The sequence below is a fragment of the Mycteria americana genome, chromosome Z, assembly GCF_035582795.1.
Source record: "Mycteria americana isolate JAX WOST 10 ecotype Jacksonville Zoo and Gardens chromosome Z, USCA_MyAme_1.0, whole genome shotgun sequence".
Classification (NCBI taxonomy): Eukaryota; Metazoa; Chordata; class Aves; order Ciconiiformes; family Ciconiidae; genus Mycteria; species Mycteria americana.
Genome location: NC_134396.1, coordinates 4,775,544 through 4,799,556, shown reverse-complemented (window position 1 = coordinate 4,799,556; position 24,013 = coordinate 4,775,544). Strand labels below are relative to the sequence as shown.

Sequence of the window (24,013 nt, the reverse complement as noted above, 5' to 3'; positions counted from 1 at the left end):
GCTTCTCTTTCCATGGGGAAAGTACTCGCATTTCAGTGAAAGGATGCCAAGTGTCTGGCGACCGTTTGTCCCGACAAGGGGACTTGTTAGATAGGGAGTGGACACTTGAATGCAATTGCAGTTGTGTCTATGCTGCTGCCTCCTACTTATTTTGAGGACATGGAAAGTTCACATGGTCAACGCTGTGTGATTCATACTAAGGGCTACTTGGGTTTGGGTTTTTTTTTCCCAAAGTGGTGTAGGGGACACCCGCTGCATCATCCAGAGGTAGAAGCCAAAGGCTTCAGTGGCTCAGTGCTAAGAAACTTTCATAGGCAGCAGGGATGGACAAAGAACTCCTGTCTTGGAATAGTTTATCGATAAAGGAATTTAGATATTCCCCCCTGCTTTTGATTTGTCTTGGAGTTGTTTAGCTTGCTTGTACAACAATGAAAACAAGACCCAAGGTAGCAGACGAAAGCAGGAGCCCTGCTGTCAGATCAGCCTTAAAAATAACCTGGTTAAGATCAGATGAAAAATATACTAATTATCCACTAATGAAATAATTGCTTTGTTAAGAATCTGCAAAAATCAGATTTTGGCATGATTTTCTGGTACTGAGTCATTCACACTAATATCTGTGATGTGAAGAGTGATGGCTTTTGCCTGTATCTTGAGATTTATGCATTTTAGCTACTTACCTGGTATGTGATCACGCAAGTTAATTCCCCAGCTACCGATCCGTCTCTCCCCCCTGCCTGCTGGGGAATGGGGATAGTGGGAGGAGGCATGATTTGACCCAAGGGGGGTCAGGCAGCTGGGAGCAGTGCTTTTAATTTATCCCACATCAGTGAAGGATGCTGGGGAGCGGTGTGCTGGTACGGCCATCCCAGTATACTCCCTGCCCCTGTAGAGGAAGATGCTGGACTGGTCGTTGCTTGAAGGCAATTGCTTATATGCTGGTCTGAATGTGGTGCATTTCTGTTGGGGAGATTTTGTGCTGGTTTTCAGCTGCGTGTGATCAGCATGTCGGCTGCCAGGTCCTATGAAGCCTATTGAAGTAATTTTTTTTAATGCATGAAACTTATAACTTTCTCTTAAGTGTCACATTTCCAAAGCAGCTTCATGGCCGGTGAGGAAGAGCTTGCTGTTTGCTTCTACTGCTCCTACGGGGAAAACCTGTGAAGTTTGTAAGTGGGAACCAGTCCTTGCAGACAGACAATAAAAATCCACGTTGAAATGCGAAGGGAGGGAGACATCCCATGGGCTGTGTTAGGGCCCGTGGTAGTCAGTGTGTGTGTACAGACCTTGCATGGTTATTGGCATTCTCATCAGGGCTTATCTCTGTTTTTATTTAAAAATTGTTACATATTTACATCAGGTTCGGCTGAATTGCTGCTGTGACAGAAAGTGCTTTTTTGTAGACAACTATTTTACATTTTCCATTTTACTGTCTGGGTTTTTAACTACTTACTGCATTTCTGTTTTCCATTTGTTTACACCTTGCTCCTGCCAAGCTTTTCTTTAATACAAGTTTTCAAAGCAATTTTTCCTTTGTTTATATAGATTTGCAGCTTCTTGAAGACGGCACAGTGAAAATCAGTCAAACCCCTTTAAACTCCCCTGCAATTAGCTGGTGAAAGAAAAGGGGGGGGAAGAACGGCGCCGATGTTTGTTTGTTTATTTATTTATTTATTTTTCCTCAACACTTGGAGGAAGAACATTCCTTTTTGTTTTATTAATGATGTGCTTATGAAATTGAGCGTTTGATGGTATGCACTTGGAGCAGGCAGAAGGCGAGCTTCCCCACGTCGCGCTGGCAGCATGCTTCCTTTCTGATCTGTAGCACGCTAGTTTATTCCAGATGTAGGCTCGCTCTGAACAGAGGCTGCCTGATGTACAATGGCTTCACGGTGGAGAAAGACAGCCTGCAGGGACCCACTTGAAGCTGCCAGCTGTATTCTCTATTCTCACTTGCGGTCTGTTACATAAGATGACCCATTTTTTTTTTTTTTTGCTTGCGATTAATCCAAGTAGAATATTCATACTGTCTTTAAAAACATTTTAATTATTTGTAGCTTAGGCACTTTGAAGTTGATCAGCTTCAAGTGGAAAAATTTGGTCCAAAGGGCTGACTGCTCGAACGAGCCAAGTTAGGAGGAAAGTTGAGTCACCTAAGAGTGATGTAACTGCAGAGAACAAAAAATTAGCCATTAGCCCAGCTGCAGCCTGACTTGACCATTTTTGTTTCTGCTTGGTATGTGAGAGAAGTCAAAAAATGTAGGTCTGAAGGGACTTCAAGAGATGACCCGGTCTCATCTCCTCCTCTGAGACCATCTTTGACAAGCGTTGGTCCATCGTGTCCATGAAACCCTTCCATCGAGAGGAATCCACAGTCCCTGTGCGTAGGCAGGTCTGCTGTTGCTCTGGGTTTACAAGCAAAGTCCATGGGGTGGATCTGAGCAGAGTTAACATTTGCTCCCAGGAGATGTGGAACAAATCTCTAAAGGGAAATTTTGGCTTCTTACTCCTTTGACACTCTGAAAGCAAGCATGAATGTCTCTCTGAGTGTCCATCTTGGCCAAATCTCAGGTGAATTGCATGAAAATTTCTGGGTTGTCATATGCAAGTATTCAGCCCATGTTATCTAGTGAGCCCTTTCCACTTGGGTTCTCAAGTGCTGAGCTTTGTTATTGTGACCTGCCTTTGCTTAAGGGATATAGGTGGGTCTCCTTATTCTTAAGGGTGACCAGAGCTGGGTATCGCCTAGTCCCTGGCTGCGACGGGAGCTGGTGGTGCCTCTCTGTCTGTCCTTGCTGAGGAGTTTGAGATGCCTGGCTGGACTGGCATCAGCACATCTCTCTTCTTTAGACGTGAAATGCTTTTGCGCTGAGAGCTGTGGGTGCACGTGTGCAGATTTATTGTGTCACTCGTGAACGAAGCTGGGGGGATTATTCTGAGTCATTTATAAATGAAGTTATGAGAATTATTCTGAGAAGATGGAAACGCTCAGATGTTAATAGGAATATGAAACTGACAGCGGCCAAGCAGCAACCAGAATTGTGCAGCTGATCAGAGGAGACCGGTCAGCAGTTAAACTTGTCTTCCTCTGGACAGGGATTATGCAGGCTCCAAGGACAGTGACATCAGACCTGCAAACTGCCAAATCTAACTACACTTGGAGTTTTCCTTGGGTATTGTAAGCCTGTGGAGTGGAGTGAATACACCAGAATCCTAGCTTACGTTTAAAGACTAAGTGAGCTTGTAGTCTTTTTGTTTATGAAGTAAAGCTTGAAAATATGATCCTTTAAAAAATTTCAAAATTAAAGACATGCATCACTCTGCTGTTTTTTTCCCTTTTTTTTTTTTTTTTTTTTAAAGCATTTAGGCTTTGTGTTGTTGAACCTGGGAATCTCCAATAACTCAAGAAAACTGGTTTTAAGTAAAATTTAAATGCATTTACAAATCCTTGGAATTGGCACAGAGCTTTACTATTAAGGCTTTCCTGTGACGGAGTCCCATAAGATGCACATTCGAAGCAGCAGCATTTCCTAGCTGGCTGTGAAGTATCGCGTGCTGCTCTGTCCAAAAGAGGTAGCAGCTTTGTGGGGAGGGGAGGTGGGTTCTGCTGAACACCCCCTTTCTCCAAGAGGCCACAAGCAAAGGCTAGCAATCTGCTTTTTAATACTTAGCTTTCAAAATCTTGCAGTGACGTACCTCAGAGGTACATGTGTATTGGTGGGGGCGTTTGCTTTGTAGCACGTGGTTAAATGAAGAGCTATGAATGTTTTATGAAGAAGAGGGAAAGAACAGTGAGGGGATCTGATTTCCAGTCGACGCCGAATTGTTTATTCCCAGTGAAATGCATGCAGCTGACTGCTGGGGATTTGAGGGACAGCCTTTTCTTACACAGGAGATGGTGACCATGCCGTTTGAAAATGAGTGAAAGAAATACACGTTTGGGTATGTGCCAGATGGTTTCGTTGTCTTTATTGTGGCTGGGTTCTGCCATCCGTGTTTGAACTGAGTAATGCTTTACTTTGCAAGTGCTTTTGATTTCAGTGGGAGTTCAAGGGAAATAAGATGGTGCTTGTGTTAAGAGCAGCGGAGTCTTGCCATTTGCTGCTATTAAGTATTTTGCTATGTAAATGAATATTTGAGAGTGAGTCAGTTAAGAATAAATTTGGGATTTCTTTTTTTTTTTTTTTTTTTTAACAAGATGTGTGATAGTGAGGAGTGCTGAGGAATGCAGGCTAGGCGCTGCACATCATGGGCCTTTGCATAACTCGCATTCCAAATAGCTTTTGCAAGTCATTAAATGCAATTTTATGACTGCATTGTTAAACTTTATTGGAGGGTCTATTTCCAAACTGGATTTAACAACGGGACACTCGGAGTGGCATCTTGTGAGGAGAATAGATGGTCATCGGTTCAGCCTGGGCTTGGTTGGGGGAGGGAGAGAGATTGTATTTCTTTGTTATACTGTTTTCATTATAGGTGCAAGGTACTTTATAGCAATAAAGCCTCTCTGGAGCATTTTCATGGTGTAGCTCAGTTCTGTTTTTTAAGTAGATAAATATAGTTGACTCTTGCCCTTGCATTTAGCACAGCGTCTCATGTATCACTCTAATTTATCTCAAAGTATTCTCTGTCCTGACATGTCCTGTTATTCAGCAGGAGACTGGGCTTTTATCGATTCATTGAGGATCCCAGTTAAACCTGTTGGGATATTGCCCACGTGCATGACTTTCAAGTTAACAAATTACCCACAGGTGTATATGTTTTCAGGCTCAAACTTTTGGGTTACCTCTTAAGATACCTGGTTTGTTTCTCCTGTTTCTCCTACCTGTGGTCTAGGGACTGTGTAATAATAATATTATTATTTTTCACTTTGTTCTTAAGATACTGGTGTAGATACTGACCTCTTTGTTCCTGTATCTGAAAAACTCATCTTGCATTGCATTTAAAAGTTTCAGCATAAGGTCCCAGTGGTCAGGTAAAAAAAAAAGCCTATTTTCTTCACTTAATAAAGGCTCTGATAAACAATGTTGGCCTAAGATCTGCAGGTTGCTGCCACAGCCCTTGGGTTTGCCAATATATTTAGCAGTTCCCCTTCTCAGAAACAAGCAGCAATTTGTACACGCTCGTCACAGTTTGGCATGAAATTTTAATCATCTTTGCTACTTGGGCATTTGCGTACTGCGAGAATGTTACTTGTGTGCAGAACAGACCCACTCAGAAATAGCTGACCTGGTGCCCGGTGACTACAACACATGGCCTAAAAATTGCCTCCAAATTGTGCATTTTGCTGTGTTGCAAGCTTGAAAACTTCCTAGGGTTTCTCATAATTCTGTTATCCTGGTTCTTTCCCCCTCTGAGAGTCCTAGCAATCGCCTTACATGTCTTGCTTGCTTGCTTGTTTTTCTCTTTCCTTTTTTGCTCTGCTGATATCTGCCACACTTGTGTTTCCTTGTGCCCAGTCCTGCCATGGGAACTAGTTTTTGTTTTGCATTTTGTATTGCTCTGGAGTTTGTAAAGCACTTTTTGGATAAATATTCATAATTATTAAAAAAAAAAACCAAACCAAACCAACAATAAAGGTGTCCTAAACCTCTCTTATTACCTTGCTTATACTGAAAAGTTATTCTCTGCGGTGGGTAAATTTATTATTTACAGTCTGTACAACAGCTGTCCAATGAGAAATATTTGATTGGCAGCTGATAATTTGAAGCTGATATTTTCTTTCCTGTGTCTCAAATCCTGCAAACCCCTCCGGAGAGGGAAACGCTGCTGTGTGGTGCCAGTCTGGTCCCTGCTGCAATAGCAGCTGCGCTACCTGGTGTTCAAGGTCCCCCTTGAACAACGTCTTGCTCTTCTGCAGTCCTGCACAGCTCATCCTTGAGTTTTGGCGAAGGGTTTTGAGGCTGCTGGTTGCTTCGGGAAGGATCAGGGCGTTAAGAGCAGCACCTCTGCGTGGCTCAGAAAAGCTGCAAACAGCCCTGCAAGGAAACCTCTACGTGCTGACCCTGCTCTGTGCTGCCTCCTCCTTTCTGCCTCCTTCGCTTGGACCACAGCTAACACAGCAAAGCTCAGCAAAAACACCCGTATAGCTTGAGCTATACAGATGTGTGGTGATGGGCAGCAAGGTGCTAAATAGCTCCCTCCTGTACCCTCCCAGCCCTCTCTCAGTGTCCAAATCCAAATTCAAGGACTCTCTGCACGTTTTCTCTCAGCGAGAAGGTTGCCGCATATGGAAGATGCACATCCTGAAGGGGACGGACGGGCTGGGAATCCAGATAACAGGAGGCAGAGGGTCGAAGCGGTCCCCTCACAGCATCATCGTCACCCACGTGGAGGAAGGTGGCTCCGCACACAGGTGAGGCGATGACGGTGCCTTCGCGGGGGTGATGGAGCATCCGTGGCCGTCGCTGTTAGCCAGACTCATGAGACAGGCATGGGGGTTTTCCCCTCCCATTGTGTGAGGGTGAGAATACGGCATTTTTAGCTTAAAAACTTAGTTTTGTAATTGGTCTATGAATCTTCTTCTGGCATGTTTAGTCCAAACTATAGACAGATCAAACGCTTGGTGATGGAGTCTGATGGCTTGTGGGGTTTTTTCCCCCAGTCCCTTTTTGGAAGATGAGCCTTCCCCATGGGATCAGCAGTGGCTGAGTGTGGGTCGTGCAATTTGGGGTGCTCACTGCCAGCCCTGGCCCTGCTCCCTGATGGGGAGGAGATGGGGTTCACTGGTGCTCCCTGACTGTCTCCGGTGGGGCATGGAGAAGGTTTGTGGGGTCTCAGCCCTGCAAAGATGGTGAAATGGCTCTGGTTATAACAACGATTTCCTGGGGGCCCCTTTCTGAGACCCTTTTTGGGGCAAATAACACTGTACCAATTGATGCAAGCTTAGCGTCAGCCAGATCACGTGTTGTCCGTGCTTCCGTGTCCCACCGCGTGCCAGCGGAGCCCGGCACCGCGGAAGGACCACCCTGCAGCTCCGTGTTCCCGCTCTGTTTCCACAGGGACGGCAGGCTGACGGCAGGCGACGAGCTCCTCATGATCAACGGGCAGTCACTGGTTGGGCTCTCCCACCAGGACGCCGTGGCTCTCCTTCGCTCGGCCGCTGGCCTGGTGCAGCTGGTGGTCGCTAGCAAGGTACAGTCCCCTCCTTGGTGGTCTCCTGAATGTACATCCGCAAGAGTTTGTGCAAGTGCTGCATGGAAAGGGCATATTTTTATAGGGAGTCACACGTGCACATTTACTCCCTTAAATTTAACGCACATAACGCTGCCATAAATCTGTGGCAAATCAGCAGGGTATAGACCAACTTAATGATTTGCTTGTATTGTCACTGTTGTTCAGTGTGCAAATGAGTCTGTATTTATTCATGCAGACGTTACTTAAGTTTTGGCCAAAACCACTTTCTTAAAATATATGCTAAATGAAGCAGGCTGTTCTCAGCCTCTTCTGCTTCCTGCCTGTGTAGCCTCCGTAGCTCTCATCTCTTGTCCTATCTGTGTGCCTGAGGACTCTTGATGATGATCTCTTGGCTTGAGTTCCTTATTTTGTCCTTGTTAATAGCTTGGAGTGGAGCTCTTGCAGATAAAGGAGCATGAAATTTCAGGGAAATGAGAGTGGAACTCATTTATCAGTTGGGCTCTTCATTCTGCTTTCATTGCAGGAGAGGTTGAGGGGATATTACACAATATTTTATCCTTTGTTTAAGAAAATCCTGCCCACCCCTGTTTGCTCTTCTCCCCGGACCACAGCCTGCTGCTCCCTTGCTTGGGTTGATGCTGGCGTTTGGTTGGTGGCCGACCAGGTCCCAAAAGTGCCCAGGGTCTCGAAGAGGGACCTGCCTGCAGGTGGGGGCCATCAGGGCCTTTGGGGTGGTGGCAGGAACATCGTGGGCCAAAGGGACTGCTCGTAAACCTGCATTTCCAGGTGGAGCGTGAAGTGTCAGCAAGCCGCTCGGTCAGTATTTTTAAAATTTTTCTTAGCTTCATCTTCAGGTTGCCCCAGCCAGCCTGATGCAGGTTTCTGCAAATTTAATGTCTGGATGCTCTTAGGGCTTCCCGGGATGCTTTATGCTCATGTTTTTCAAGAAGAGGCCCTATCCCACCATATTCAAAGTGAAGAGCCTATAACTTCTCTAACGTTTCAGTTAGACAGTGAAGTTCATTGAAGACCTTCTGTAGGCTCACAGCCTGGTATTAAACCCACCGGTGTTTATTCTGGAAACAACACACTTTGACCCGAAGGAGGTACATTTTGTATTTCCTTTAGACAATTGGAGTCTCTGCCAAAACGAAAGGTGGTAGACTGCATAAATTTCTCCTTAAAATTATTTGCTTGCTCATGTGATGACTGCACCAAAATAATCATCGTGAATAAGCTTACAGCATAAAACTTCACGTTCGTGATCAGGCTGTGAATCTGTTTGGCCCGTGCTCTGTGCACTTGGACAGTTTTCATGTCCCTGGGAGGAGGACTTGGAAAGTCAAGAGGTGGGGAATCCAGCCTGTGCCGTGTTTCAGGCAGTCTCGGAAAAGGTGTAAATAGGTGAAGTGTTCCCCAGCAGCTCCCTCTGGGCGTTATTTGTTGGTATGGGAAAGCAGCCCCGCAATTTGGCCAGGTTAGCACTCTGAACGCAGGATTTGTTCTGAAAGCAATAAAATGAGAGTCTGTCTGGCCGCTGCTTTTGGTTGATGCACGTGTTTGCCTCCCAGAAAATGTGCCAAAGACTGGAAACAGATCCTGAAGTGTCAGGACTGAGTTGGCAGAGGATTGGTGGGTCAGTTTTCATTTTGTTCTCCTAAGTAGGGTCGTTGGTGTATTATTCTTATGCATGTAGATATATAAAGGTGTGAAGGGAGCATCCACAGGGAGGGAGCAGGAGCACAGAGTGTGATTTGGGATGCAATGAAATGAGTAATGAGGTCTGTAAACTCTGAATCTGCTCTCAGTCACATTTAATAAACCCAAAGTGGGGAGGAGCAGGCTGCTGGGGAAGCGTTTATTTTAAATTCTCCTTTATGAAATCTAAATGTTTTAGATGTGTATTGGCCTGTGTTTACTATATATGTACTTTAAAACCAGGTCTGCTTTTTATAACTGGACCATTAAAGTCTGAGGACATGGAAGTGTGCAATGAGGGGAGGATTACTGGGGAGCTCTCACTGGGCAGGTGAAATGGAGCAGTTTCGCCACGGCTTTGGTGGTTTTCTGCATGCAATGTAACACATTTTGTTGTCTCTCTGGTAGGAATCTGCTGAAGGGGATTTTCTGAAGTACCCATCTACCAGTTTGCCAGACTTGCTTAGCACTTGCTCAGTCCAAGACTCTGTCTCTTGCACTGACAATAAGGAAAATGAAGAACCAGAAGAAGAAGATGTGAAGGGAGTGAATGTGTCTCCTGAAACACTGGTTGCTGTAAGTGTGGCTTTGGTGTGACGTTTTTACTCTCTCCCTTGACGCCCGTTTGCATCTGTCACGTTCTCCTGCAGCCCAACACGGAGCAGGTCCTCAGGACGGGACGATCCCACCCAGCCTTCCTTTGCATGGGAGGTGGGTGACAAGCTGAAACGGGGGTGTCATCTACCGCAGCATCTGCCATCTCTGCGCTGCCGCAAAGCGGTGGCACGGGGAGCAGGAGCTCTCGTGTCCTCCAGGCTGTGCGGCAATCATGGTTTGGTTTTTCTCTCTGCCATTGGATTGTTTTCCACCCACTTCCACTGCTTTTGTTGGATCTGATGCGAAGTCTTTCGCAGTGCTTATGCAGTAACATGCTCTTCTTTCCCCTCCTTTTGTAACTAAACTTCTTTAACAGTTTATGATCCAAGTCTTCGAGTTTTTCTTTGCTCTGTTGAAGCCAACAGACACTTTTGGAGTGAGGGATATGAATTTCTGGCTGTGAACTGTAGCTGAAGTTCTGTTGAATAAATGCTGCCTGTTGATAATCTCACTTGCATTCCCTTCAGGGCTGCGTTAAGCAGAGATTAAGTGGATTATTGTTACTCATTTGTAATGTAGCAGCTTTCTGAAACTTCATCAGTGTCCTGGGCCTCTGTTGTATTGTACAGAGAAAGAATAAAATGTTGTTTGCTACTCTAAAGAGCTTGCAGGCTGGTTTTCCGGCAAGAGAAAGCAGATGGATTCACTTGAAGCTTTTACCTTTTTAAAAATTTTCTCTTCTTGTCTTTTTTCGCCCTCTTCTGCGGCAGCTATAATAAATCTCAAGCCTTTGGATGGCTCAGATATGATACTGGTTTGGTGGTTTGTTTTGATTTTGTATTCTTATACTTTCCTTTTTTTGAGCAAAAGACTGCTCCCCAGGACGAGTCTTGTGCTGTAGTCTAGCTGATGCTGGTGTTCACTTCATGCTTGCCTGTTATCTCTGACTGACTTTGAGTCTATGCTTATAACAGTCCTCACTCTCACACATCTCTTTACTGTGACAAGTTTTGTTATTTCTGCGCTGTCTTCTCTTCTATGTGCCAGGGTGCCTTTTTGAGGGGAGGAAGGGAAAAACAAATAAATCAGGGATGCTTAGCGCACTGACGACCGTGTAGTGTTTGTGTGCTAACTTGAGTGGGCACCTAAGCATTCTTTTGGCTATCAAAATACTTTAGACTCTTCTGTATATCATGTTTCAAATTCTGGTAATTTTTCGTAAGGCTGTGGCTCAGCAATGCTTAAACATAAAAATCAATTTTGTCAAAACTTAATTATGTGTGGCTTCAGGACGCAGCTCCCCGGCGTTCCAGTGATTCTTTCAGCACACGCTAGGAGTTATTTGTCACTTGGTTTGCTCCTGACTTTCCAGCAAGGCTCTGCCTGGTTTTCAGCAGTGGGATTTTTTATCAGGCGTTTCCTTTCTAGATTAACATAATGCTAGGGGAAGCTCGAGGTAGCTGAGGTGCACGCCACCGTGAAGATCCAGCCGCACGAGCCTGCCCAGAGCCCTTCAGCGTGGACCTGAGTTTTGAGCTTGCCCCAATGCCCGTCCCAGTGCCACGGCAGCTGGCAGTAGTGGTAGCCTAATTCAGAGCCAGTTTGATTTGCCTACCTATCTGGCATTTTCACCCCTGATGGCAACAGCTCTGTGCTTTCGTAATGCATCGCTGGGGGATGGAGGGGAAATCACAGAAATCTGAGTACAATAAACACATTAGAAGAATAGCAGCAAGTTTTTTTTTTTTCTTCTTTCCTCTGTTTCTATTAATTTTTTTTGTTGGAGGGGATGTAATTCAAAGGGATGTGATAATTTATTCGTGACTCTCAGGACCTCTTCTTTTTTTTGCTTGAGCAGCACATGAAATCTTTCCTCTTCTAATCCAAAGCACAGGATGTCTTTGCGTTCCCCTTGTAATTGCTGTCTCAGCCTCGGGAGTGCCAACGGGGCTCTCTGCAGCCTGGGGTGGGCAGTCTGTAGCGTGTAGACCCCTTGGCTCTACCTGCAGCCTGATCCATCCTCATCAGATCAGGGCAGCCTGAGCTGAGCTGAGCTGGGCTGTGCAAATCCTGCGTGCTGCCAGGCAAGACGTAGGAAGGTAAATGTATGGAAAAGATAAACTTCACATGTGGCTTTTTTCCACCTGGCAAGATGGGGGAGATCTTTCATAGCAAAGCTTAGAAGCTGATTTCAAGGTCAGTATGAACATGAAACATCACATGATTTTATTTTTTTTTAATTTTTATATATATATGTATAGTCATACAGATTATTGCAAAATTGTTTTGGAAATTACTGTTCTTTGCTGCTCCCACTCTCTTGATGGTACTCAGGTGTCTTCTCTTTCGCTCATATATATTCCATTATATTTATACTGTAGATAAGGGATGACAGCATGACTGATGATTAAAGCAGAAACTTAAGCTGGATCATTTTTAATCAGTGCAAATATACTTGTTTTAGACTTCCAGGGTGGGTCTGGACTCAGTTTTTAGACTGAATTTAGTGTTAGACTTAGACTTAGACCCTGTTTTCGACTCAGGGTCTGGACCAGGTAACTGAGACTGTGGTATCAGTTTAAGCATCAGACCTCTTAGATTTGAAACCGACTCTCACCCAGCTCTGGCCAGGAGATACCTTTCTCACCAGCAGTTTCTAACCTCTGACAAGAGGTTAATGACTTTTCTTATTTACTGTGCAGGGCTTTGTAGAGACTTAAGGGATGCTGTCAGGTCCTGGGTGGTTAGGTAACAACAAGTAATTTAGAGTGATTTATCATCAGCTGAGGCTTCACTGTCCCTTTTCTGACCAGCACAGTGTATATCTAATTCTTGAGCTCGTGTAGAAGATACTACAAAACTTGCAGGAGCTCTTAGGGTTGTGTGAGGTCTTCTTTCATTAACCTCGCTGTGAATATACTTCAGTGCTGAGTATTCAGAACCATAATTTATAGACCTGATGGACTTGCTGTTAATGCCTTAGCACCTGATTGCTTCAAGGCTGAACCAGGCAGAAAAAGTAGTCACTGGGAACTAAAGTATATAGTCAAATTTTCATCCTTGTAGTTATTTAGAACTCAGCTGGACTGCCCTGAGGAACCTGATCTAAGTTGTCTCTGCTTTGAGATGGGTGCTGGACCAGGGACCCCCAAAGGTCCTTTCCAACCTGGCTTACTCTCTGATTCTGTGAAAAATTAAAAAAAAAAAAAAAAAAAAAAAAAGAAGAAATCTCTTTTCTAGGGGCTGGATGTTAAAAGTTTTCCCGGTGAGCAAGTTCTTTAAAACTCTGAAGTTCTGCTCCAGTGTTTCCAGCCAGGGAAATATAATCTGAGCTAATCAGTTTCCCCAGGACAGAGCAGAAGAGTTTAATGACACTTGAAAACTGTAATTTAGAGAAATATCACTTGTAAGTCTTACTTGAAAGTCCACTAGTTGTGTTTCATTAATAAAAGTTTCATAATACAATCTAATTGGAGCTCTGCTTTTACATAGTCTCCTTATGTAAAGCCCTGTTTAACATGAAACATCCCTTAAAGTTCTAACTTTAATAAAACTTGTGCTGCCAGGCAGAAAAAGGATTACATTAATAACCTTAAAGTGCATTTCTTTTGGAGCTAGTTTGGCCAAAATGTTCCTTAACTTTAGATATGAAATACCAGGCCACAGAGTCGTGTTGTGTTAAATTGTCCTGATGCACTTTGGGGATTTTAAACACCATCACCACCCACCCCCCCCAATCCATATTTTGCCTTGTGCAGTTGACACTGCTATTCTAAAATGTCATTATTTGTGTTCAAGTGAAATAGGATGATATGATAGTATTTGTCTTTGACAATTTATTTTTAATTCTAATTCACTTTTCCTAGTATTTCTGTTGCTTGAAATGGAATCTGTCACTGTATTGCTGGCTGGCAGAGCAACCTGGGAAATGAACTCTAAGGAGAAAGCAGCAGGTCTGCCAAGAATTTGCAAAGTGTCTGATTAATTTGGGGCATTTGGGGTCCCCAGACAGAGGCATGTACCATTCTTGGTTGCTTCAAAGTTTTTTGCCTTTGTTTCTGCTGGTGCTATGTTGTTCAATATACAGTGATCAGAGTACTTTATTTTTGAAGTGTTCAACTTCAGTGACCAGCTTCATATTAATGGGCTGAAATACCAAAAGAAAAAGGTGCCTGCCTTGGCAGGTTTGGATCTGTAGTTGCTGGAGGCAGGGAAGAAAGCCGGGGGACTGTTCCTCTATACTTTGCTTAATCTAGTGCTGTCCTTTGGGTATCTGCTGCTCGTGATGCCAGAGGCAGGACCCTGTGCCAAGTCTATTCCATGCAGAATAGAATTACACAAAAGAGGAATTTCTTATTTGGGAAAGGAGGTCATCACTATCCCTACCTGTTGGGGGGGAGCTGGAAAGGGAGGTGATTTGCCTCCCCGTGCCAAGGCACCCACGCAGGCGAGCCCCGAGGACACAGCCTCTGGCAGCATCCCTGGCTGCGTGACCCTGTGCTGTGGGATGGTGAAACCCTTTTGCTCATGTTTAATCGTTTTGTGTTGACCTGAAGTGCTTGATGTGTACCTTCACACGAGCTGTGGGTGTGTTGCATGCAGAGACGGCTGTGACCCGCCAAGGTCTTGATCCTCCTACAAGTAACAGAAACAGGATGTCTCCGGTTAAAGGTTTCTTGCATGAGCTGGGTTTCCTTATCCCTGCCAAAACCTACTTGTGTTTTTTTTGCAAGGCATGCAGCTGAAAGTGGATAAATAAACCTGTTCTGTGAATATGCAGAAATGCATTTGTGTACCCCCCCACCCTCCCCATATTTATGTTTTATCTGAGCCATAGGACTACTTGGTTATTTTCTGTCGTAAGCCTTTCTGTCTTACCAGGGAATCCATATGTAATTGCCTGTAGCCATGCATGCATAATAAGGAAGAGCATAACAATGCCATAAGTTTAAAAACACTCTTGGGGTCAAAAGTTCTTCTGGAAACACTGGGAGAGATTTTCAGAGAAAGCATTAGCATTGAGAAGGAACAGGAAGCATAACTCAACAATTAAATGTGTGCAGAGCGCGGGGAGGGACCCTCATTACTTGGAGGACTTGAGCGTTCGTTCCCATTAGGGCACTGCAGTCTCAAAAGAGGTTGCTGAAACATGACTCACTCCTCGAACAGCTCTGCATGGCTGGAAAAAAGCAAGAAAGAGCCTTTGCTGCAGAAATCTGCTTTGCACTGAAATGCTTTACTTGACGGGGGAAGAAGATGAAGAGCCTGGTGTGAGGCTCGGTTGTGGCCAGCCCTTGTCCTGCAGAAGGGTTTAATAACTCCTTTCGTCTTCATGGTGAGGGCTGGAAGAGTGTGCAGATCCTGCCTCGTGCCCCATCACCCTTGGAAGAGGCAGGCGAGGGCAGGGTCCAGCCGCACCTTAGCATGACTTGGAGCTGCTGCTCAGCTATAAATGCTGCGTTTGTTGAAAGTCTGGCAGCACTGTCCCTTCCTGAGGTACAGTCTTGTCCAGCATATCCGTGGGTCTGTGCCCATGCAGTGCCCTTCACTCATGCTGTAGCAGAGCAGACACACTGGGTCCTACAGTGACTCCAGAGGACTTGGGACATGCAAGTTTTTAGAGTAAATGCAGTTAGGAATTTGGGCAAGGGAAAATGAGAAAATATTTGGGGACCAAATCTTGTTCCCCAATGTGGCTGTTTTTGTGTTGTTTCCAGAACGGGTATCGCATTAAAGTAAGCAGTTGCAGTTCATCTGCCATCGTCTGTTTAGTGATGGGCTGGTGGTGGTGGTGCGGCACTGGCAAGAGCTTGGGGAAGGTGTGGGCATGCATCGCATAAGTTTGGGGAGGAGGAAGAGTGGTGAAAGGCCCCCAGGGGGGCAGTGTCATTGAATTACTGTTTTTCACACATTCTAAAATTCACCTGTCAAGGAGACATTAACGTGAATGTGTTCTTCAGGTCAGGAGGGAGTTCCTCAGCAGCAGTCGCATCCTTCCCTGTGCCTGGCTCCCAGCCCTTCTGGGCCACTTTCTACTGCTGCTGTGTTAAAGGCAAGCGCAGAGAAAACTGTTTCACCCAGAGGCCTGTAGATGTGATGCAGGCTACAAACTGTGAAATATCTCCTGTTGCTTGGGCGGGTGGAAGATAACCTTTTTGACTTGACCATAAATATCGGTGTAGACAGCGCTCAGAGTTATAATTTTTGCTCTTCTGTGTGATATGTTTGAAAGCCAAGTCAGCAGAGTAATAGAAATGCAAGTTTATCTGCCATACAGGTTCTGCATGGTCTTTGTTTTTGTGAATGAGGGTTTTTCCCGTAAAGCAACAGATACAGTACAGCCTGTCTCTCCTTTGACTGTCTGGAGAACTGCCCAGTTTTGAAGGAGATGAACTGCCTTTAACAAGCTAAAAATAACCTTCTCGTGGCACTGGAACAAGAGAGATGCTGTCACAGCCATGCGGTTCACATACATTAACAGAAGGATGATAAAGGCTGTAGGATTTGAGAGTTAGCATGAATGTCATATCGTCACATCTGCAGTTTTGTTTATCTGCAAATTCTTGAGCATGTACACAGTCCAGTCTCGGTTAGGCTCAGTTAAAACTCATTCTAGATGTGCTGTGCTTGAATAAATGCGGCCTATATAATGTATGAGGCTTCAGATCCTTGATTCAGGTATGAAAGACACTTAATGCTTACGTATTCCATATCCTGTCATGTACTTAGGATGATATAAAATGTGGTTTTGGAGCTGAAACGCAAAGCTCTCCACCGGCTGTGTCGTGGGAATGCTCTCTGCAGCTGTGGGTTGACTTTGGTATTAGGAAGGTCTTGTTTCATTCTCAGGAGAGTTGTTTATTTTGAGGATTGTTTATCACTTGCTTTGTCCCTCACCATGAGTAAAAAGGTTGTCATTTAAAAAAAAAAAAAAGGCAGAAGCAATTTATTGTTTGTCGTGATGCATAGGCTCCGGATTTGTGCTAAGCCATGAGCTGAGCATTTATTAAAGAAAATAATGGAGGAGCTGGACCAGTTTCCACACAACTTGAGTTCCATGTTTGTCTCCTCTGTTTACCAGGACTGATCTTCTGGGAACTCTCTGCAGCACATGGAGACATCTCGTGGGCAATGACTAAACTGCATACAAACGTGTCATGCTTTTTGATGTTTGTGGGGGGAAAAAAGGACGAAGCATAAAAAAGAAGACAGCAGTGATCTGTTTGTGCACCATTTCAGAAATGTATGCATTTCATTTCCTAGCTTAGAAGCTGTTTCTAGTGAAAATCATAATACATTGCAGAAGAAGAGTAATCTGGTCCAAAAAGGATTGGGAACTGTTTAGCTGGGAGTATCTTACTATTTCCAAGGCATGTGTTGTCTGTTTGTGATATCTGTTTCTTGGAGAACTTAGCTGCATTAGCCATTTCCTGCATTTCTTCCTATTTAAAAGGATATTTTTAAAGTTTTGTCTCTTCAAAACATTATTATTAACTTTAGCAACTGTTTGGAAACCTGAAAATGAAATCTGCTTTACTTAACTGCAGCCCTGACCATAACTATAACATTGCACCAGTGGGTCTTTGGAGCTTGCTCTCTGCTACGTCGAGAACCTGCCAGCATCCTCTGGGCCATGGTCAGTATGTTGGGGCTCCTGGTATCGCAGACATTGAAGACGGTTTTCACAGAATCACAGAATCATATAGGTTGGAAAAGACCTTTAAGATCATCGAGTCCAACCGTAAACCTAACACTGCCAAAACCACCACTACACCATGTCTCTAAGCACCTCATCCAAACGTCCTTTAAATACCTCCAGGGATGGCGACTCAACCACTTCCCTGGGCAGCCTGTTCCAATGCTTGATAACCCTCTCGGTGAAGAAAAATTTCCTAATATCCAGTCTAAACCTCCCCTGGCGCAACTTGAGGCCATTTCCTCTTGTCCTATCACTTGTTACCTGGGAGAAGAGACCGACCCCCACCTCTCTACAACCTCCTTTCAGGCAGTTGTAGAGAGCCATAAGGTCTCCCCTCAGCCTCCTTTTCTCCAGGCTAAACAGTCCCAGCTCCCTCAGCCGCTCCTCATCAGACTTGTGCTCCAGACCCTTCACCAGCTTCGTTGCCCTTCTCTGGACACGCTCCAGCCCCTCAATGTCTCTCTTGTAGTGAGGGGCCCAAAACTGAACACAGTATTCGAGGTGCGGCCTCACCAGTGCTGAGTACAGGGGCACAATCACTTCCCTAGTCCTGCTGGCCACGCTATTTTTGATACAAGCATGTTTTGGGGTGTTTTGTACAAAATAAATACAGCATTCTGGAAGATGAGAGCAACTCAGCTCTGCCGTAGTGCGTTTCCAGTCTGTTTGCTGAGGGTGCATGGGCAGATATTGTTGCTGGCTTTGTGCTGGTGAGTGCCAGGTTACGTTTCATGCGCAAACCTTCATGTGTGTGACTGCTCTATAGACTTGGTAAAGAGTAATAAAAATAACCATTGGGGTTTTGTACCTTCTGAAGCCGACAGTAATGCCCTTTCTAGCAACTACCGCATTACAGTGAAGGCTTAGGGTGGCTTTTGAATGCAGGCATTTGGTAGAGTTGATAGACCAGGCATTCTTAGAGACCACTTTAAAGGCTTTTGTTTTGTTTATTTGGCATTTCCACCTATTCAGAAAATAGGGCAGCTCCAGTTCTTGACTGTTTATCAGATTTCCTGATCTCCTGCTGCACATGAACCGGGAGTTTTCCAACACTTTCTTTATAATTAGGTAATAGAGGCCTCAGGTTCCCATCCCCTTTGCCTGGGCAGGAGGAAGCACACGCTGCACTCGGTGGTACCGGCTCGGGTAATTCTCAAACAAGCTGCTGGGGAACGCGGCCAGTGCTTTGTTTCACCAGCGGTGCTAAATACAGCCCAAATCTGAGCCCTCCTGGAGCCTTGCTGGTGGAGCCTGCCCTGGCCAACGTGCAGAGCTGCTATCTGCCCCAGCAGCTTCAACCTGGGGAGAAACCAGGGCACCGGCTTTTTCTAAGATGCCAGTTAAGACACTGAATTAGCGCTGACAGGGAGGTGACGTTCCTCCTCTTTTCCTCCATCCCTGCCTCCATTTGGATCTCTGCGTTTGTGCCATGACAGAGAGGAGCAGCAATGCAATACCGTTTGGGAGAGGAGAATCAGAATCAGAGAGTCCTGTAGCTTGCTCCAGAAACGATTAAATCTGCATTTAATTTGGTTCAGCTGAGGGTGCTACCTGGGCGTTGGGAGGTGCTGTGTTTTGGGAAAGTGCCCCTGGGTGCTGCAGCCCCTGATGCTGTGTGTCCTGGCTCGTCCAGCTCTTTCCAGCATCCAGGCAGTTTTGTGTATGCCCTAAAACAGAGCAGTAAGCCATGGAAAACTCAGTGCTGGCCAAGATTAGAAAATCCATGTCCTCTGCATCGTTTGCAGTGTTAATTCTGGTAAATTATAGCGCTGCAGTTTGTAATTTATCTGGGAGTTGGATTCAATTAAATTGAAAAAGAGCTAATTTAAAAGTGAAGGTGTTTTACTTTCTGTGCAAGGTAAAGGGGCCTGTGGAGCTCGCTGCCTACCAGATACATTTAAGGCTTAAAGCATGCTGTGCCCCAGAAAGCAATAAATAATTGCACAAATAACTGGGACAGCTAGAATCACGATAGATCTTCAAAGAAAGTCTCCAAAACTTTTGGAAAGGCTAAAGCCTGTAAGGCATCAGCTAGTCTTGAGGGGCTAGGAAGAAGGACTTTGTGTAGGGACCAGGTGAAGCCAGGTTTGTATCAGGCGTTTTGCACCTTTCTTTGGAGGGTCTGGTGCTAGCTTCTCTTGGAGAGTTGTTGGGTTCATGCTGCCGGTTGCCATACAGACGGTGGTGTTGGCTTGTTTCGTCATTAAATATATCTGGGGAAGTGCTGCTTAAGGAAAAACTGTCCTGGCTGCGGTGGGACCCAAGAAGATGAGGAATTACCTGTGGAGCTTGTGCAGGGTTGCCGTGTACGGTGGCACGGCTATTCCTCTTTCACGTTGCTGTTTTAAAGAAGGGCAGTGGACTTGCTGGTGGACTTGCTTTGCAAGTGCAGGTAGGGCTGAGTCTGGCGTGCCACAGATGGCTCAGTCTAATTCTCGCTGTTTCGCTCCCTAACTATCAGGTTGAACTTGTCTATGTGCTGCTAGCGTTCCTCAGCAGAGAAAGCCGGCAGGCTGTGCCGTGGGGAGTCGGATGGGCTCGCCGATGGGAAAGGCAGCAGCGTCGGAGCTCCGCAACGGCAGCAGTAAAGCAGTTAGCTTATGAAATTGTATCATCGCCTGCGTGCCGCCTTGTTTTTGTAGATCAGCGACAATTGCCAAGCTGTTTGCGGTTAAACAATGCAGACTCTCATAATCCTTCTCCTCATCTCGCCTAATTAAGGGCCTGGTCACGCTGGAGCTTTGCCCGAGTGAGGACTCTGGGGGCAGTTGTTCGTTCTGGTGCGGTGCCAGGATCGCGTGTCCGTGATAGCACCGTTTCCTTTGAAATCAATTGAGATGTCACCATTGCTTGATCCCAGAGCTACTTAATGAACTGGCAAAATGGGCTCTATTTTTAGATCTCCCTTCAAACTACTGTGCGTATTAAAGCTCCCCTTGTCCTTAACGCCGGGACAGCGTTGGGCAGGATTTATTGGTTTAGTTTAATAAGAGGCGTACAGAACTGAAATAATAAGCTCCGTTTCCTTGAAAGTGAGGAAAATTAAAATGGCATGGTTAAATGCGGGCAGCCGCCTCGAGACAGTAAAGCGATACGTTCACATGTGGCCAGAAGGATAAGGTGGAGCTGGGTTTTTCTTCTTGTCTAAGTTACAACAGAGCCAAAGATTACAGACACACGACTTTGGGGAGTTCTCGCAAGCTTTGTGGATTGGATTTCTAAGTATTTTCTGAGTGGGATAAAAGTCTTGGTGGTTTATTAGACGAGCTCAACAACTTAAAGAAATATCTACTTCACTGCGAATGCTGGAGTGTCTTCCCCTACATGTTTATAATCTGTGTCAGAAAAGTATTTTTGCTAAAATAAGAAATAAACAGAGACATCAGTAAGTTATTTACTTCTTATTGTAGTCTGAAGCCACGTTGGATAAAATGTAATTTGAGGAAGCTGCTGAGAACACCTTGAGGCTTTGCCTAGCATTGGTGTTTGCGCAGACGTGCCCTTCTGCAGATCATACGTGGGGTCTGGGGTTTGCCTTCTGTAGGCTCACAGCCTCTGGGATTGCACAGCAATGAGGTGAAGGGATGGGGTGCAGCATTTTAATGCGAGTGGCAATTGTCTCCTGTTCTTCCTCTCACCCCACTAGATGGAAATGTGTGTAATTGCAGAATGCATCTGTACTTGCTTCTGTTGCACAGTCAAAATAAATAAAAGCAAAAAAGCTCCAAACCAAAACTAAACCCTGTGTAGTAGAAACACAAGATGTACCAAATGGGTCACCCTTCAGTCTGGGCTCGGGGTGGAAATTGGCCGTGGCAGTGATGATTTCAGCACCTCTCTGCAGGCTGCTGCAGACTAACCAATTTCCACCCCCCCGTGCTCTGAGCTGGAGGAAGGGGTCCGGCTTTGGACTGGGAGTTGTGTGGTTTTATCAGGTGAAACTGCCCGTGTCTATGCATGCCGCAGAAATGAAATGACTCCGCGTCTTAACTCTACAGCTCCAGGCCCGAGCTGGTTTGTGCTCAGCTCCAGAAAAGTAAGGCTGGACCCATCCCTGTCTGTTCGGATGGCTAAAGGCCATGCGAGTGCAAGGCAGCACCGTGCTTCCTTCGGTTAGGCAGCCCCTCTTGTTTTTCCCCATCCCTATGCTTCACATATTTCTCCACCACGAAGTTAACACTGCTCATGAGTACTGATTGTTTTGCACACCTTTAAAACCACCAGCTACGTGATTTTTGTGTGTTTGTGCAAATGATTTTGGCTTTTCTACAAGGGAGGCATTCTCACTTATAAAGGGTATCTTTGCTTATATGGTAAATTCCAGCATAACGTGTGATCTGTGAAATCCCAGCTCACTTCCAAACACTTCTGCTGTCTTCTTGGTATGCGCTCAAGGAGATTATAGGGAGAGTTGGTGATACTTCGGCTGTGGCCTAATCACTGATGGTTTGGGTCTCTTGGGTGGGTTTTCTGATCTGATTTCTTACATCTTTTCTGTAATGAGTGACTCACTAGGATGGCCAAATTGTAAGCACTGGTTTTCTCAAATAACCACTGATGTGCTTATTTTATTCTTTAGATTAATCCTATGACTTGGAGTTGTAAGCTGCAAAGCATTTGATACTAGAAGTGGACTCTGAAGTAATTGCTGCAATGCCTTGAAAAATCAACAAGAACTAGCTAGGATGTGCAAACTCTGTGTAGCTGTTCATGTTGAAGGGGGAGGAATAAAGCTTCCTGTTATCTGCCAGTTTTATCTTTTCCTGAAGTTTTTACCCTTTGAACTGAAATCACAAAGTCTAGACTCTCTGCAAAAGATAAACTTTGGCTTTCTTGGTTTGGGGATAAGAGGGACTGTGGGACGGAAGGCAGGTTCTCAGGAAAACCCTGCTATTTTTAAGCTTGAGTAGTGAAAGTAGAAATTATTTTAACAGTAAGAGTGTTTGGTCATTTGGGTGGGATTTTTTTTACACTGACTTCGAGCAGCTGATGTAGTACATTAAAAGCATAATTCAACCAGTAAGTGGGTGTATCGGAAATTCTGTCGTCCTTGCCGTGAGCTCTGTGAATAATTGCGCAGAGGATGCATGATGGGTGATGGGAGAAAATGCAAAAGAATTAGTGTGTGCGTGGGGAGCGTGTCGAAGATCGTTGTGTAGTGGCACAGCTAGGAAAATTGGACTGCTGTAGCTTGGTAAAGGAAGCAGCAAGTGGAGAAGGGAGTCACCAGGGTCTTCCACAATGCATGGGTTGGGGAGAGTCTTTGCGGGCTTTGCACGTGGATGGCTCTGCTCATCCCTGACTGTGTGGGTGCGTGTGGCCATGCTGCTGTACATTGTCACCTTGTATTCTTGCCTGCATCTAGCCAAACACGGCGGGTAAACAGATTCCTCCTGTCTTGGTGCATTTACTCAGGGTGGTGGGGTTGCAAGTCCATGTGTAAATTTACATTGAGCGTTTCCAGGTTTTTAAGTACTTAGTTTTTAAGTGTATAATCTTCATAACTTTCTGTTAAATTAACTTTTCATCCATTATGCATCAGCATTCAGCTCTGAAACTAACAATAAAATAACACTATTTTCAAGTGGTTTTCTGTATAAAGATGTGATGGCTCTGGAAGCTTGCTAAGCTGAACAAACGGCAATAAAAGGTACATTGAAATTTTGTTAAAATGCATGTGAAAGCACCTGAATGAGGTGCTGTGGATGCTGGGGGCATTAGTGTGGTACCCTGCAGAGGATCCCTGGCCATACTGAGCTGTACCTGTACCCATCGGTAAGATTTGCAATAATGTCCAAAGGCATTGCTGAAAATTACTTACAGAAATGTGTGCTGGCTTAATACAATGACATGTTTTGGAAAAAAAAGATGATGTGCAGTGGTATTTTTGGCCCTTAGTAAAAATGAGAGGAATTCCATGAACATCTCTGTTTTACAAGTAAATAAGTTTTTTGGGTTTTTTAAATTTTTTTAGGTGATGGAAACTGAGAAGTCTCAAGATCCAGCTTGTGCAGAATTGTCCAAAGGAAACAACCAGAGTCCAACTCTGGGGAGTGGCATACTGAAATACAGAAGTCGATCCCAAGGTAAAGCTGGGTTGATAAAAGATAGCAATAGTAAGATTTTTATGTTGCGTATTTATTTTAGCTCTCTAAAAGTGAGTTAGGTTTTCTTTCCTTTGGAGATCATATTAGTTTAATTTGGAAGGAAAATCCCAGCTGCAAGATGTTTGCATTCAGCCTCCTGAGTTGAACTGTTGTATGGACAGAAAGATGAAGCAAAATTTTGGAAGCTTGGTTTTTTTTTGGGTTTTTTTTGTTTTTTTTTGTTCTTTCCCTTCTCTCTCACTCTTTTATTAACACTTACATTCCCTATGTACTTCAGTGTGTTCTCATACTGAGGATGGGAGACATGTTTCAACATGCCATTACCGAAATACCCATTATGGCGAATACTCAGGAAATTTTCTATTGCTTTGTCCCCAAGTCTTAACAGTAACCTGTGTGCAGGGCTCCATCACATTCTCATCCCTAATACTCTCCAAGTCTCCCTCCTTGCTATGTTCACCTTAATTTCCATTTACTCAGATATTTTTAGCATGCTCCAGGGAGCTGCTCTGCCTGTAGCCCCTGTGGCTGTGTGCTGGTGGCTCACTGGGGATCCCGCCCTGGCTCCCGTGAGTGCTGATGCCCCTGGGCTGTGGGCGAGCCTGGAGCATCCCCCAGCTGGTACCAAGCCTGGGCTGCAGCACAAGGAAGGGAAGCTGCATTCAGAGACGGGCAGAAAACACAGAAATGTAACTGTTCCCCTAGAACAAGAGAGGGAGAGGTGATGGGAAGGGGTTAGTTACAGGTGCCAGGAGGGTTTGGGAGTGAAGGAAGT

General features: G+C 45.0%; 1 protein-coding gene across 2 annotated transcripts in view; it reads left to right on the top strand.

Moving 5' to 3' along the window:
• PDZD2 (PDZ domain containing 2) overlaps positions 1-24,013 on the top strand; it is a 142,599-nt gene that overhangs the window by 79,488 nt on the left and 39,098 nt on the right. The window contains exons 3-6 of one of the 2 annotated variants that reach the window (XM_075488263.1): positions 6,213-6,355; positions 7,002-7,134; positions 9,244-9,411; positions 23,106-23,217. In XM_075488263.1, coding sequence (XP_075344378.1) covers positions 6,213-6,355; positions 7,002-7,134; positions 9,244-9,411; positions 23,106-23,217 — 556 coding nt within the window. The remainder of the gene's footprint in view (positions 1-6,212; positions 6,356-7,001; positions 7,135-9,243; positions 9,412-23,105; positions 23,218-24,013) is intronic. The other variant, XM_075488264.1, reaches the window with a different exon arrangement.